Here is a 16,586-nt window from a genome sequence, read left to right on the forward strand (position 1 = left end):
CTTTTTTTAAGAGTATCATTCAGCAAGTTTAGTAAATAACGTCTCTCGACCCTGACGACATTTTCTGGAGTAAAAGCTTTGAAGTGCCATTGGAGTCGAATGTCGTCAGGCCATTGTGTAAGTGCTCCACACTAGTTAGTGTTTCACGACGAGCCGCGTCTCATTTCCTATTTACCGGAGCTCTCGCGCTTCAGTGTGTTCACGCGACGTTGTCAAGGCGACGCAAGGCATTCCTTATAACAAAAGACAACATTACAAAGTTATGCGATAAAATCGGGATTTTTCAATGCTATTGCGATCGTTTGGAAACAAACGGAGGTGTAGGTAGAATTCTGAAAAAACTGCATTTCTGGTAAGTTTGATGTTGAACTTTCTAGAAGAGCAGCGTGTACGAAACATTGTTTAAATAAAATGCTCATGATTTGTGCAATAGTAATGGTATCTTCAAGCATTAGTGTACATTACCATAATAAAGTAGTCTTATACATATTTTTAATGCAAATATTATATGGTAATGGCAATAGATGTCTTCCAGGACAAGCATATCTGGACCGCAATGGAGTGCATCGACTCATCTGAGATTCAGAATACTGATGACAACTGCTTTCTCAATGATCTATCTATACCACTCACAGACAGTGAACCTGAGAGTGACAACGAGGATCCTGATATGGGAATATCACCTCTGATGGAACAAAGTGACTCTAGTTATACTGTAACCTGTACAGTCAACATTGCAGTAGCTCTCCTTAAAGGTACAGTATAGCCTTAAATAGATAGCACATTATCTTATCCTCAATGGATTTGCATGGTTATGTTTCACATAAAACCTGAAATTCCACGATTTTATTCTTTTATCAAGTAGAAGATGCAGAATCTTTAAGTGTGTCTGAAAAAAAGAAAAAGGGGCAAAAGAAAGAACCATCCAATGAGGTAGTGGAGGCTCCCAGAGCTGAGGGCTATTACTGCATTGAATACAATATGTTTCCAGATGTCGCTGAGCCTACCAAAGTGGACCTAGTGATGTTTGGTTCGGCTGCTAAAGTCTACATGACAAATGAAACTAAGGTAAATTATATGTAGATTAGTTTTACATTCGGTGTTTTGTAAACTGTAAGTTATGTAGAATTATACTATACTACTTTATCCTTGATAACCAAACAGGTGTTGGTGTCAATCTATGCTGGTAATGAATTATGCATAATGTTTTGCATTACTGATGCAATGAAAGCTGGTTTAGGGTATCAGGTAATGACCCCCCCCCCACAGCTTCTATTGTGTGTCTTGCTGTTCAAAGTGAACACTATTTCTATCACTTCCAGAGTATACATAATTTGGGAATAATGTCTCATTTGAATAAATTATGATGGAAGTATTTGTTATTCATTCTGACAAGGTGCTGAAGCCATGGCAAGAAGGAAACCAGGTGTGGGTGGGATGGTCTCAGACCTTCAAACGGAATGTGACCAAAGAGCTTCTAATCAAAATGGCCTCCCATAAAATCACAGTTAAAGTGTGGGACAGCAAAGATAAAATATCCTTCAGAGCCAGGAATGACAGACCTAAAGCATTCCGATTACCACAAGAGAGGTCTGGAGAAGATCCAGATGAAATGGGTACGGTACTTTAGAAATCACAATTTGAACAATTTCTAGTAAGAAAAAATCAGTTTGTGTCAAATCTAGCATTGAAGTTTGAAATTTGCTATTCAAAAATTCTCACCAAATATCTTCAAAGTTGGTATTAAGAAGATGGTTTATAAACTGAGAGCAATCTATGAGAAGGAGAACCAGAGGACATCTATGAAACACCACACAGGTCCAGTTGCAAATTACTGTAAGAAACATTCTCTACCACTATGGACCTAACAGCCGTGTTTTTTCGATCATCTAAAAGACTAATGATTTTATGCAAAAGGTGTAAGATAGTTATACAATATGAATATCATTATTACAAAGTGTCACATCATTATGACACTTGATTAGCACCTTAGGCTCACATTATATGTTTGTCTTAATTCAGTCCCTATTACGCATGGTTTGGATGAAGAAAAAAACAAAGAAGCTAGGAAGATGCTCTTCCAAAAACCAACGGTGGAGTTCCTAGACGTCGCACAACCAAAGGAGGCTGCTTCACTGGAGCTCAATTTAGTTTCCCTCCTTGCAGGTATCTTCACCTAAGTCCACATTTAACCCTTGACATTACCTTTGAGACATACTGTAAGGGGTTTGCAACAATGCCCTATGATTGGCTAATAATGGTGGTTCTATCTGCACAAATAAATGTTATCCCCCTAAAACCACCATAAGCAACCAAACTACCAAGTATTCATTCAATATAATGGCCCAAATCTATAGGTTATCTGAGTGAATGTTACGTTTCAGTAATACAGTGGGAGCGTACATTTAGTAGCTATTTAGGGGCTTTTTCCCTTGTCTGCGATCTGTGGGGTGGAGCTGTGTAAGGGGCTTCCCTGCAGGGTCTGTGTTTCTTAGCCTCTAATTGGCTGTGGAATGGCACCAGCCAAAGCTGAGCGAACACTACTTCAGCTTTTGATGTGTCTCGTTCAGACCCCCAGCAGGAGCTCCTGATGAAAGCTTTCGTCTGGGAAATATTTTAAGCCAAACAAATCAAATGTAGCTACTTTCATTGCAGGATTGGCATTTACAGGGAGGTACTATGTATATGTATGCTTAAAGTCAAGAGTAAAGTGACATTGAAATATGTGTTCTTAGTTTGTCACACAACAGAAAAGTGTGTTATTAACCACCCAGCCAAATTTGAATGGAGAAAAAACATTCAAGTAAATAAAATAAGATATCAAAATCTTGGAAAAATAAGCAGGACTCTGCTCTCAAACGCTGGGGGCATGTCCGCTGTTGTGCTGAAGCCACGCCAACTCGCATCGCTCAACCTGAGTCCCCAGCCTAGTAGGCTATATGTGAATTATGTGAATACGTTTTATGGGAGGATTTTAATTCAAATACGCAAGAGTCAATGCGTGCGATAATCATCAATAGATAATTCACGAGCAGGTTAAAAGGCATGCGTATTTAGCGTGCTGTCCGGGGAGAGGGCTCCGAGCCCGGCAGTTTCTTCTGAACTCGGAGTACCCCTGTCCGGGGCCCGGTATTAGCCCGAACCCAGAGCGTGTTGTGCTTACAAATAGCAGCCGGCTATGTTCAAAGATAGCATTTGTGCACGGAGGCATCTTAGAGAGACAGGCTTTATAGGCAGCGTAACAGAATTCTATTTGAATTATAAACAGAGAGCGTCTTTGCTATAACCAATCACATATTTAGAAATTACAATACACATTTCTCTCTAGAAATGCAATCAAAAGTTATTGAAAGTGAAAATTAAACTTACATTTATACAAAACTATGCTCCGACGAGCGTTTAGACACCATGATATTTTTCGAACTTGAGCCTTCTCGATCTATCACGTTCCTCGCATGTTGTTGTGGAAACGACAGGTCTCTGTCTTTGGTTAGCTGTGAAAAGGAACCTTTGTCAACCTCAAAAGTTGCTCTGAGCTGCAGAAAAAGACTCTGGCATTTTAAAAGGCGCTCAGGACTTTTTTTGAAAACACGGTTTACTCCATAGGATTATAATGTAAAACAGACGCCAACAGCTTCAAAAAAGAAATGAACACAGACAGCTTTGTCTATTTATAGTGGTTCTCTTTTGAGCTGTTAAGGTAGATGCTGAGATTGCTGATAGCGAACCAGCCAGGTGGATTATATGCTTGTGCTCGTCTCGAAATTTGTTAGTTACACTGTGTCTGCAATGCGACGGACACATGGCTTGTTCTAATGGGATTGTCGCGCCACGTCCGGTGTGCACAAATTTTAAAATTATAATGGGTTCTAATTCGTTCTGTTGTCTCTTGTCGCGTCGCATCGCGCCGCATCCGGTGTAGACATGGTGTTAAACATCATTCACTGAAGCACGTCGCGATCACGCACAGTGATCCTTCTTCCGTTCGCGTTATTCTCCTCCGTCCATTCACGTCTGCATTTGCTTGTTATTTGGCGTGAGATTTGTTTAGTTGGGCAGAGTGAGAGCCTGAAAGCGTGTGCGAAAAGCTTACAACCTTGAGCTGGTGATTGAGCAGACACCTGATGCTAGGCGCTCTAGTGATAGGGGAGGGGCCATGCATGCTCGGACGCTCCATTGTGTCATCGAGACCCCATTTTAGCCCCGTCCTAAAAAACCTGAATAGAGAATTGGTGAAAAACTGTTTAACGGTTTAACTCCACAATTCAGTATTACATACTTCTGAGTCTTTGTAATGTGTTTCAGCAATACATTTGTAACATCTATAATGTGTTTAGAAACAATTCTCAGAATTCTCTTAACCCGGACTTTAAAGATCAAGTGTGTAATTTTTTGGAGGGTCTATTGACAGAAATGGAATATAATATACATAACTGTCTTCAGAGGTGTATAAAGACCTTACATAATGAAGCATAATTTTTTTATTACCTTAGAATGAGCTATTTCTATCTACAGACACCGCAGGTCCTCTTTCATGGAATTCACCATGTTCTTTTGACAGCATCCCTAAACGAACAAACTGCTCTACAGAGCATGTTTCACAAATACGTTATCCCCTTCGGCAAAGAAGTAAAAACGTGATGACATCTTAGTTCTGTGTCAGCCACCGTAGTCCTTCGAAAGGGAGGGGTGGAGTGAACCATTTGTTGCAATTCGCAACCTCACCACTAGATGCTGCTAAATTTCATACACGGGAACTTTAAATGTATGAAATTACTTTTGTAGACAAATTTCTTTCATAAGAAAACAAAAAATGTATTTAAAACTATTTTTATATGGTTGACTAACCCTAAACTAACTAAGAAAAATTTATTTAAAATAAGAGCAAAGAATAGATTGGGAACCCCATAAATCACACAGATCGCAGCAAATCAGAATGAGAGTTGTGAAAGAAATATAATATTGTGTCTTTTAACTGTGATGTACTTTGTATGTTAGGGTCTATGACACTCACTGACTGTCTGGAACATTGTTCTGGAGGAGTGAATGAGGGATTCTTAAACATCACTTTGGATCAGCCTCTCATGTCAAAAGAGCTGAAGGCTGAACTCAACCCTCTGGTCATTACTATCTTGTCTGCTTTATCTTTACCATCCTCTCCAGTTCCCTTTCATATACTTAAGGTAGAAAGTTATTACAACCCTGTGCATATTGTGTTATTTAGTTCTGCTTTGAATCAAGTCAAAAACGTCACAGCAAGGGTATTGATAATCATATTCTTCCTTAACAGGAGAAATGTCTTTCTGTTTACTGCCAGTACAAGTTCCACAACATGCCTCTTTACAGAACCAAAGGCCATGATCACAGCCCTGACATCTACTTCAAAGATATGAATGTTATTTTTACTGGCCTGTTGAGCACTGGACAGCTGTGTGAGTTTCTTAGATGTCCGCCTTTAGAGATCGAAGTCCATGATCGAGATAGAAAATTGGAAAAACCCTACAGGCCTCCAGCTGTGTTTGACCCAAGTAATTTCCGACTAGACAGTGTGGATCTAGGTATCACTAAACGGACCCATGATCCATATGGCATAGCAAAACTAGATCTTTCAGATCTCTTAACAGGATGCAGATATTTGAAGACGAAATTGCCCATTGGGTGCACAAATTTTGCAATAGATGAACTGGAGACGACAACGTTCCAAAGAAGTTCTTTTGAGGTTCCTTTAGATACCCCTATGCCAGTGGGTCATTATATACAAGCTGACTCTTATCTAAAAGTTCAGGTGGAGATAGCATATCCCATAAATCCTGGCAGTGCCAAGAGCGAAGATTGCCCTTTTGGTCGCATCATTTACATTTTTAAGTATAGCAATGCTCCCGTGTTAGCCAAACTGACATCTGAAATCCTACAAGTCAATTCAGAAGCTTTCCAACTAGACTGTTATCCAGAGGAAACAATTGAGCGAGTCCTCTCTGGTCATAAAATGAGTGCCAAAGACAGAGAGAACAAAACCCGCAATGTTCTCACTGGATTTCATATGATGGATAAAGCTCGACACCTTTTTGTTCTGGAAGGATTGCAGGATCAAGCAGTCAAAAGACTGTGGACTCAAGTGCCTATGAAGTAAGAAAGTCATCATTTAAAATGCTTCCACATGTGCACAGAAACTTACCAAACATACAGCAGAATTCCTGAAGATCATACAGAGTGCTCCGATCTTTTCCAGGTTGGATGGAGATGAGGAGGAACAGGTGACTGTGCTGTATAACTCAGACCTGAGTTTCTCCGAGCAGCTCTATGACACACTTGATGTGGGTCTTAGTCCGATTTACCTCCTGAAGCCACTTGAGACCATCATGGGTGAACCTCTGCTGTTTATCCGAAATATGGTTCCTTATGGTTGCCTAGAAGCTATTAAACGGTAATTTATGTCTTTGCAGTCTAGTATGGTTCTTTGCTCTGTAGGAGAACGGCATAGTTCAACCAAAAATGAAAATTCTGTCATCATTTCAAACCTGTATGACTTTCTTTTTTCTGCAGAACACAATAGTTATTTTGAAGATTGTTGATAACCAAACTGCGGTACCCATTCACTTTTATTGTACGAACACAAAACCAATGCAAGTAAATGGGTACCGCAGTTGTTCGGGTACCAACATTCGTCAAAATATCAGAGTAAGTGATGACAGAATTGTCATTTTTGGGCAAACTATCCCTTTAATAAACAGATTAGCAAAGTATTTTGACAACAATTACATCAGTGTAGCAAGTAGTTGTGTACTTCAATGCATAAAACAAAACACTAAGTTCAAATACTGTAAAAGCTTTTGTCGTATTTGTAAAATCTGGAGAATTAATAGAAAATCAAGCTTTTTTTTAACATGTCACATTTTAGAATAAGTCACCTCTGCCATACCAAGAAGCTTTCAGAAGTAGTACACCACAACCTTTTCCCATCAGCCGACATGGTTCTCAGTTTAAGCAAGCAGTTTGGATTGGTTCTCGGGAGAGGACAGTTAAAGCTGGTGATGGAGACTCCAAAACCTCAGGATATCCCTGATGATCATAATATCAAAAAGAGAATTCACACACCTCTTGATAACGTCAACAAGGAATATTTCCAGTGGAAACAGCAACAGGGTAATAATATGAAAGACATCATTCAGGTGAATCCTCTTTAATGCTGGTAAAACATTAGGTCTCTTGAAAAGGAATTGAAATGTCATTGACTGTATGCAATAATGTGTTTCAGGCAAATATTGAAGACGTCCATAGAGCGAGCACTGAGTTACAAAAATCAAAGCCTATTATGCTTGTGGACAATGTTGATGATGGACAACCTGGACAACATTCACCCAATGTTCAAAGCATGGACTCAGCCCAGCGTAACAAACTACTACTTAGAGACATGGTAAATGTTACACAGAAATACAAAACGCCTGTTTTATAAGCAGGGGAATATATCATGCAATCATTTGCTGTCATACATAAAGTACCTTGTTGAGTACAACATATAAACATGGCAATCTACATAAAAATATATCAAACAATTTCTTCTCTCCTCAGATTCCCCTTTGCATTCCTTTTACCTACCCTGGTTTCAAGAGCAGTGTTGAATCTAACCAGCACCCAAAGCTACCCGACGATGCTCGAATAGACGAACTCAGAAAGGTGCCGTTGCGGTCACATCATACCTGTTACCCCATCTGTGTCATGTTTCCCTCTCACTGCAATGTCATCTTTATGGGCATTCCTAAGTGCTTAAGCAAGAAGATAGAGTTTTACTGATGTTTACCTATCGTGCCCACTTCTTTACAGACCCCCTGAGCTTAAGGGGGTATTAAGTTGCATGTGTGGTGACAGGTCTAATGCTGATGGAGTCACGGCTTGCATTGTGTTATCTGAAAGCATGTGCTTGCCTGAAATTGATTGATCTGCTTTTCAAAAAACGTAATTTATTGTTCCCGCAAAACATGAGCATAGCACCCAAAAATGCTAACCCCAAGTGGATAACAGAAGATTGATGTTATCATTAGCAGTTTAGCAACTGAATATGTTATAAACATGTTTTCAAGTAATTTGTTAAGATAAGTTGTATTTAGTTTAGTTCCCATTCTTTTTGTCCACTCCCACTGCAGCCCTGGAGAGAAAACATTCTCCATGGGAGCACACTCAAGCCGACTCTTTCCAGATCCAGACTGCCGTGGATCCAGAGACATCAGGATTTTGAACTTTATTCCATGCCACAGTTTGCGTTTGGACCAGAGTTCCCCATGAGCATCCATTTGGCCGGTAATGTTGTCTTGGCATAAGTCAACATAAGCTCCCATTTCTCCTACTTGAAATTCTGTCATTATTTACTCACCCTCTTGTCATTTCAAACCTGTATGACTTTCTTTCTTCTGCAGAAAAGAAGATATTTTGAAAAATGTTGGTAACCGAACAGCGGCGATACCCATTGACTTGCATTGGTTTTGCGTCCATACAATAGAATGGGTACCGCTGTTGTTTGGTTACCAACATCCTTTAAAATATCTTCTTTTGTGTTCTGAGGAAGAAAGTCAGTCATACAAGTTTGAAATGACAAGAGTGTGTGAGAATAATGACAGAATTCATTTTTTGGGTGAACTATCCCTTTAAGAATTTAACTGTGTGTATTTACCATCTATGTGCATTTTATTGTTTCAATACTGAACGAGAAAAGAAAAAAATCTATCCTTATGATGAACGCTGTCACCAACCTTAATTTTTTTTCAAATATGCTAAAGGTTTGATGAAATATTTCTTTAGGAGAGAGTCTACACGAGGAGCAGCTAGAGGCGGCACATGCTCAGTATAACAGGTGGATGAGCAAGATGCTGCTTGATGAAACTGCGAAAGCAAGCAGAAGATTTCCCGAGTTTATTTGTCACACGAAGAGAGCAGATCTGGATAAATTAGAAGACATACTGAAGGACAAGCCCATGAAATATTCTTTGAGGAGACCAGGAATGATTTTAAAGGTAGCGAATCCATGATAACCAAAATGGTTTAGAAACCCATAGACACTCATGATACACATCTGTATGCCCTCAAACCATTTAGGATTGCAATACGAGAGACTTAAGCTCTCTTTTTTTCCTTAGCCCATTCCAGTTAGTTCTGTGGTCCAGTGTACGGATCCAGCCGAATCGGTTGAGAGAGAAGCCAATATTCCATTTGCAGCTGGACCCTTTCAGAACCACAGTCTGTGCTGGGACAAAAACGCTATCCCAAGACACACATCCCACTACAGCAAGTATCATTTCAGGTTAGAAATCTTTTTGCTTTTCTGTTTTTTCGATAGTCAATTACAGGGTAAATTATCTTACCAGAACTTGCAAAGTCAAAGCATCCAGACTCCCAAAGCACAGATTCTATGTAAGTATTTGAAAGTCGCAAATAAAAAAGCCTGCTGAATGAATATACAGTATGTAAATATCTAAATGGCCAGTGGAATACAAGGTGATAGCACAATGAAATGCGTGGATCTGACATAAATTTTTGGTTTCACAGAGGTTACTGGAGGCCACATTCATTTCTGCACAAGCGAGGTGCTTTGCCACTTACAGATGAGGAGAGAAGAATACACTCCACCCAGAAACCTGCAGATACCCCAGAGACCCGTATGATAACAGCCCACTTCAAACACAACAAAAACATCATAGAGATGAGGACCAACAAAGACATCACTTTACACGTGCATTAAAACTTTTGCTGTACAATTTCACTTTAATGTTGTTAAACAACACTAAGCAGCACTTCGGTGGTACAGTATGAATGTATGGCATTGAAAGTGCATATTATTGCTATACAAAGAACGAAAAACACTGACAAAAATGTCTACACATCAATGTTAGACTCAATCGAGACTCAATATTTAAAGTTTCAGTTTCAATAAAGCAATATGTGAAAAATACACACTTTATGTATAGCTAACCTCTCAACAGAGATAAGAGCAGGTTAAACTCAGACGTCCTGAGGTGGATGAAGGTTACGGGAAGACCTTGAGCTAATGATAAATTACAAGAGTCGGGTGTTTTGCCATCCAATCGTAATGCAGGACAACCAGGTGATGTCACGATTCAATAAGTTCTGTCCAGAGGATGTGAGCAGATATACGCCCTCTTTGCCAGCACCTCCTGGGCAATCTTCTTTATACTGGCATCGTTGTTCTCCGGGGAATCTGAAAAGCACCCCAATCCATTCACTAAACGACATCTGAACGCATGCTCTGATCTAATCCATGCAATTGACTGGAGTTATTAGGTGGGGCGTAATTGAAACAGTATGAGGAGTGCATGCAAGTGTTGGTGACTGACTTATGGTTTGTTAGGTTGTGGAGGAAATTCTTTGACATGTGCAAGCGCTTTGTCTTGCTATGCAATAAAACGAGGGGGGCTGGTGTCAATTATAGCTGTGCGTTTTACTCACTTTTTTGAAGCTGAGTCATCAAGTAGTTGTTCTTGAAATAGGCGTCCTTGCAGAAAGTGTTGGCTAGCAGCACCTGAAAAGCCAGTGTGCTTTAAATGAGTTTTAACACAGCCCATTTACATTAACGATTAAGCTAAAATGCTAATGCAAAACTAAAATGCAAGCACATTTTCTTCATGATAAAGGTCTTGCTGCCATATTATTTTACGCTAACCTAAGAGGTGGAATTTGACAAAAGTGCAATCGACAGAAAAATTAACAAAATTAATAAAGGTGCATTTATCAGGATGTATAACCTCATATAACTTTTTTTATGAGTTCCATTAAAGGCAAAATGCAAGCAAGCAACATAGTCACAGCATGAGAAGTCATTAAATTGTTTCCGTCAATTGTTTCTCTCATGCGAAATCAAAACAGTGTGATTAAACACTAAGCGTTGGTGATATAAATGATTGAAATACTCTCGCCTACACATTAAAATCCACTTCTGACTTGTCATTGCAACATCTACTAACACAAACAAATTGTTTATCTTTTTAATTTAAGGAAATGAATAACTGTACTTGTTTACAGCAGTTTCTTTCATTTTAACATTTTTATTAAACATTAAGCCAATGATTGACGACTCAGAACTGAGAATCAATTGCCAGTTCTTTCTCTTCTTCAGTCTGGTTTGTTTTGAAATGGACCATGTGACCTCAGTTAAGACTTAAAGGAACAGTTCACTCAGAAATGAAAGTTCTGTCATCATTTACTCACCCTCAAGTTGTTCCAAATCTGTTATATATTTGGAAGAATGCTTGTAACCCAACAGTTCTTGGCCACCATTGACTAGCATAGTGGGAAATATTGCTTTATAAATTACTTTGTTTTTTTGAACACAAAATATATTTTGAAGAATGTATGAAAGCATACATTCTGGGGCACTTTTGACTACCATTGTAATATCTTTCTTTGTGTTCATCAGAACAAAGAAATTTATAAAGATTTAAAACTCAAGGGTGAGTAAATGATGAGAGAATTTTAAATTTTGAGTGAACTATCCATTTATAAGCGAGTCATCTTATCTACTATAGAGAGCTATTACCTCGTAGTCATGGTTGCGCAGACCGATGTTGATGGAGCGAGTGGCGCGGGATAGGACAGCCGTCATGGCGTAGAGGTTAATCAGCACGTCTGCAACTTTTTTAAGAGCCAGCTGCTCGTCAACGATTGTCTGAAACAGATCAATTTACACCAAACTTGTAACCCTTAACTGTTATTTAAAATGTTAAAATAAAAAGAAATAAGTAAAAACTTTGGAAAAAGTTTCAGTAGTTTAGTTATGATGGGCATATAAAAATGTAATAATGATGAACATCACGATTTTTCACTGTGTCCATATCTGCAACTAAACAACAGTTCATCTACATAATCAAAAAGCGGACAAAACAAGGCCGTCCTAACAGTAAAGCACGAAAAAACACAACCATATCCTGTGCCTGCCTTCATACAGTTCATATTACACACTGCATGCAGGCAAAACGCTGTGGTGGGGGGGTTATTCTTTTAAACGTTTCCTGCAAATGAGAATGAATGAAGATGAACTGTGGTGCACTGGAACAGAAAAGCAGTGCGTGGAAATCTGAAGCGTTTCCAGCCGTCTCTCTTGTGACTGCAGTCTGATTACAATAGCATGGCCACACAGACTTTCATTGAGAAAAGATACAGCGAAGTCCAGCTGTATCACATATGAGCATTACCTCAGCCTGACAGGAAAGCAGGGACCTGAGAGAAGGTCCCAGCAGCGCTGAAGGGCCCACGCTAATTACCCCGCACGTTACTATAGCAACCAGGAAAAAAATGGAAAAAACAACCGCCATGCACTCCAGCATGTTAAATGCACAGTGATATTTCATGTTCTGGCAGCAAATAACTCAAACAAAACAAACGTGAGGGCAAATGTGAGATTGATGAGGATAGAAATTAGGTTTAATTGAAAAATATCAAATTTTACACAGACAGAAAGAAAAATAACAGAGGGTGAAACTTGCTTTGGCATCTCCAGGGATGGCAAGACCGATAGCTATTTATTCAGCATTTCATGCAATTTACAAAATTGTTTTGTTCGCTTTTTTACCTTTCCGTATCGATATAGCAAGCTTTCCACAGTAGATCCGAAGAGTGCAGCGTTCTCCTCAAACATTTTGGCGCTCTCCTGCGGGACAGAGATGACATCATTACTGGGCTCAATTACCCGCCCACACAGCTTAAAGACCGAGATCAGAGGGAAAGATTCTGTGTGATGAAATGTTACTGGCAGAAGAACCAGACGAGATGGGCTGTGATGTGAAACCTTTTATACGCCTCACTGTGTCATGCCTGCAGTGCTGTAATATAACCCTGACATGCACTCGTTTTACAGCCAATGAGTTAATTTGACTATATATTATTATTTGATTACAATCAAAGTACAATCAGTTCTGTACCGTCAGACTGGGGTGAACTACACCGTCTTTGCCGGTCAGTCCAAAGTCCACCGTCTTCACCACTGAGTCCTTCAACTTCTTCCCCAGGATCTCAAACACCACGCCCAAATTGCCCTTTTTCATTTCCCTAAATATGGCATAGTACCATAATTTGTCATTAACCTTGAAGTTAAGGACCATGAGCAAGTACTGTGTATAAATACGTGTCTACATACTTTATTTTTCCTGTTAATATTTTGCCAGCGTACTGCATTCCTGTGAGCGCAATGTACATCCTCAAAATCTCATTAGTCCCCTGAAGAAAGAAACAAAAGAAGAGAATATACAAAAAGTTACAGAGACTTTTAAAGAGATAGCTAACCCAAAAACACAAATTCTGTCATCATTTATTCACCCTCATGTTGTTTAAAACCTGTTTATGAGTCTTTTGTCAGTAGAACACAAAAGAAGATATTTTGAAAAATTAAATTGTTCATACAATAGAAGTCAATGGGGCCCAATGTTGTTTGGTTATTTACATTCTGCAAAATATCTTCTTTTGTGATCTGCAGTGAAAGTCATACAAGTCTGAAAAGACACGAGAGTAAGAGATTTATTTTTTGAGTGGGCTATCCTTTTATATAACCTTCTTTCTTGTGATGAGGGAGCCCCCTGGTTGTCAAACAGTTGCAATCTTTTGTCTTTTTTTTCACCAACTTTAATAACCAAATAAATATACCTCAAATATCTGAAGGATGCGGCAGTCCCTAAGGTAGCGCTCGTACGGGTAGTTCTTGGTAAAGCCCAGCCCTCCTAACACCTGCAGAGCTTCACTCACACAGATCCAGGAACCCTCGGAACTGAAGATCTGGAAAATCACGGCTGATATGATATATCAGCTTTCAATAGCAGTTTCAAATGTGGTGACAACTTTGTGTGCAGAAAAAAGTTTGATCACCTTGACCATGGCAGCCTCCACAGAACAGTCAGGAACTCCAGGTCGATCCATCATTCCAGCAGTGAGATAGGCCATGCTCTCCATCACAAAGGCATTGAGAGCCATGGTAGCAAATTTGTCCTGCATCACCGCAAAATATAACCGCGTGCTGAATATTCATGATCAATTCACCCCAATCGCACCAACCCAACAATATTTAACATGCACCTGAATCATTCCAAACTCAGCAAGGCTCCTGTTGAATTGTTTCCTTGTGCCGGCATATTCCGAGGTCAACTCTGGAATAAAATGACAATGTTCATTTAAATGTAAGTGTAAGATTAGTAATAATAATGTACTGTGGCATAGCATGAATGACTGGTTCTCACCAATCAGTTTCTTGATCATTCCCGCACCAGCACTGCCCATGCTGAAGCGTCCGTTATTAAGAATGTTCATTGCAACCTAAAGAGACCACACCCATGTTACACATCATTGCGACAATATGTCATTACGCGATAACACTGTGTGTGAATCACCTTAAAGCCGCCACCAACTTCACCAATCACATTCTCGATTGGCACCTTGGTGTCCTCAAATGAGATTTCACAGGCTAAGAAGAAAAAGCATAATTTATCTATAATATCAAAGCTGCGTAATACTGCAGTAAATTTGACGACATCTCAGTTGTGTCGTCCCTCAAAGGAAGCATTTGAACTGAAATGTGTAAGATTAAATGTGTAGGATTTTATTACATACACAGCATAGCAACAGAGCAGATTTAGTGCTAGATTGTTTTATCAAACCCCTTAATAATGCTATAGAAATTTGACTGAAAATGTAAATAATTAAAAATATTTATTATTTAAAACTGTTCAATTTTATATTTGTATTGTAGATTTTTAAAATGTGTGTGTGTATCCAACATTTGTACCAATGTACAAACTCACTATTTGAGCCTCTGATGCCGAGCTTGTCCTCAGGCTTGCCACTGGCGATGCCACCAAAAGCTCTTTCCACAATAAAAGCTGTGATCTTATCTTTCTTTTGACCGTCTTCATCAACGACCTCGGTTCTGGCAAACACGGTCATGATGTCAGCCCAACCACCATTTGAAATCCAGAACTAGGGACGAACAAGAAATATTTCATTCAAGTACAAAGGTGTGTACTAAAGGCAAACACATTACAATCACTGATGGGGTCACCTTTGTGCCGTTGATCAGATAGTGTTTTCCATCTTCTGTCAGGGTGGCACGTGTCTGAACAGATGCAGCATCACTGCCACTAACACACAAGAGCACACAGATTAATACGATTACTTGAGATCACTCCATCATTTTAGTCCGGTTGAATTGTAATACAGTACCTTCCTGGTTCAGTGAGGCAAAATGCTGCAATGTGTTCTCCTGTTGCTAGTTTGGGCAGGTATTTATTTTTCTGCTCGTCATTTCCAGCAATCAAAATACCCTGAAACAGAGACAATGTTGTTCAAGTAGTCTTTACAATACATTTACAATGCATCAGTGAAAGACATGCTGGGTCACCTTTAGGCCAATGGCCTGATGTGCAGCGAGAGTGACAGCAATAGCTCCATCCAAAGATGTGATTTCTCCTAACCTGGCATACATTGTGTTGGACAAGCCCAGCCCACCTGGAGGAGAAAGACAAGCGGATGAAACTCACTGACTTACTTGCATAACTGTACGTCATGTAAAGGGGTTGGTCTTACCATATTCTTCAGGTATCTGGATGCCAAACAGTCCCAGTTCCTTTAGCCCATTCAAAGTCTCGGGAGGAATGACAGCATCGTGGTCGATCTTCTTAGAATCAACTAGAGGTGAAATTTGCATGAGGAAAGAAAGACATTTGTAACTGCTAGGCAAACACTAGGAACATTCAAGTTTCCTAAGAAAAAATGTAACAAAAAAAGTTAAAGCTAGCTTGCACATTTTTGTAATTTAATATAATCATCATCAGCAGGCACACTTTAATTGAATAACAATAAAACAGAATAATACATGGTCGATTTGAATGGAATTCACCTTCTTCATTAAAAAACTTCTCCACCGGCTGGACAAGCTGGTTCATCTCCTCTAATTCTTCATTGCTTATTTCTGGATAAGGAAACACTTCCGCCTAAAGTAGAGCATTATACAATAACTTCCATTGTCCTGCAAGTTAAACTACCATTATCATAATAAGAGCATATATCATCAACTGCTGTTTTTTAGGTTGGTTAAGATTGTATAAAGACAAGTAGCACTATACTTCAACAACACGATTTATTGTTCTTTATTTTGTTGACAGTACCTTGTTTACTTTGCCCAGAAACAGATCTTTGGCATATGCCAAACTCCTCGCACTGGATCTAATGCAGCGCTTTTGTAGACATCCCGCACCAACGTGTCCTACTCGTGCAGCGATCAAATTTCTTCCGAGCTTGACTGATTTCGACAAAACAAAAAGTTTGTTTAGATTCATCTTCACTGTACAAACTCACCTAGATCACCCTGAGACCAGCTGAAACACCTTTCACCCGTTTTTGTCGCCTATTGATGACGACAAAGTCCATTTGTGAGCTCAGTTCAACTTCTGTCCAGCAGGTGTCAGTGTTTTACCGTATAACATAAATTGCTCTTCATGCCTGCATTCGGACCAGTTACTAAACTGATACTAAATTTGGGACAGATTTACATTCACTTTTATGTTCAAATGTTAGGCACTAAAATATCAATTGATATTCAG

General features: G+C 39.4%; 2 protein-coding genes across 2 annotated transcripts; one reads left to right on the plus strand and one right to left on the minus strand.

The window, feature by feature from the left end:
- Positions 1-514: 514 nt before the first annotated feature.
- Positions 515-9,730, plus strand: cfap92 (cilia and flagella associated protein 92 (putative)). Its single transcript, XM_057362775.1, has 15 exons — positions 515-755; positions 863-1,068; positions 1,397-1,616; positions 1,738-1,836; positions 2,023-2,166; positions 4,999-5,183; positions 5,291-6,126; positions 6,230-6,424; positions 6,899-7,169; positions 7,256-7,414; positions 7,570-7,674; positions 8,142-8,295; positions 8,794-9,005; positions 9,129-9,292; positions 9,538-9,730. The coding sequence occupies exons 1-15, from the start codon at positions 515-517 to the stop codon at positions 9,728-9,730; spliced, it is 3,384 nt and encodes a 1,127-aa protein (XP_057218758.1).
- A 13-nt stretch (positions 9,731-9,743) lies between these two features.
- Positions 9,744-16,381, minus strand: acad9 (acyl-CoA dehydrogenase family, member 9). The gene is made up of 18 exons (XM_057362825.1): positions 16,152-16,381; positions 15,884-15,977; positions 15,571-15,672; positions 15,386-15,492; positions 15,208-15,308; positions 15,047-15,125; positions 14,790-14,964; positions 14,379-14,452; positions 14,229-14,304; positions 14,068-14,138; positions 13,861-13,980; positions 13,642-13,770; positions 13,139-13,218; positions 12,924-13,050; positions 12,575-12,652; positions 11,543-11,671; positions 10,456-10,528; positions 9,744-10,207 (listed from the first exon to the last, which is right to left on the minus strand). Exons 1-18 carry the CDS (start codon positions 16,320-16,322, stop codon positions 10,107-10,109), a joined length of 1,887 nt encoding a protein of 628 aa, XP_057218808.1. The 5' UTR covers positions 16,323-16,381; the 3' UTR covers positions 9,744-10,106.
- Positions 16,382-16,586: the final 205 nt, after the last annotated feature.

The sequence above is a fragment of the Triplophysa rosa genome, linkage group LG20, assembly GCF_024868665.1.
Source record: "Triplophysa rosa linkage group LG20, Trosa_1v2, whole genome shotgun sequence".
NCBI classification, from domain to species: Eukaryota; Metazoa; Chordata; class Actinopteri; order Cypriniformes; family Nemacheilidae; genus Triplophysa; species Triplophysa rosa.

Bases quoted from the DNA above. Each gene is read 5' to 3' on its own strand.
- cfap92 (XM_057362775.1), top strand. From the start codon at position 515: ATGGCAATAGATGTCTTCCAGGACAAGCATATCTGGACCGCAATGGAG. The intron at 5,184-5,290 runs GTAGAAAGTTAT...CTTCCTTAACAG, and splicing joins TTCCCTTTCATATACTTAAG to GAGAAATGTCTTTCTGTTTA. The intron at 9,293-9,537 runs GTTAGAAATCTT...TTGGTTTCACAG, and splicing joins TACAGCAAGTATCATTTCAG to AGGTTACTGGAGGCCACATT.
- acad9 (XM_057362825.1), bottom strand. From the start codon at position 16,322: ATGAATCTAAACAAACTTTTTGTTTTGTCGAAATCAGTCAAGCTCGGA. The intron at 15,493-15,570 runs GTAAGACCAACC...TTTCTCCTCCAG, and splicing joins CCAGATACCTGAAGAATATG to GTGGGCTGGGCTTGTCCAAC. The intron at 12,653-12,923 runs GTACAGAACTGA...TCTGTCCCGCAG, and splicing joins TAGTTCACCCCAGTCTGACG to GAGAGCGCCAAAATGTTTGA.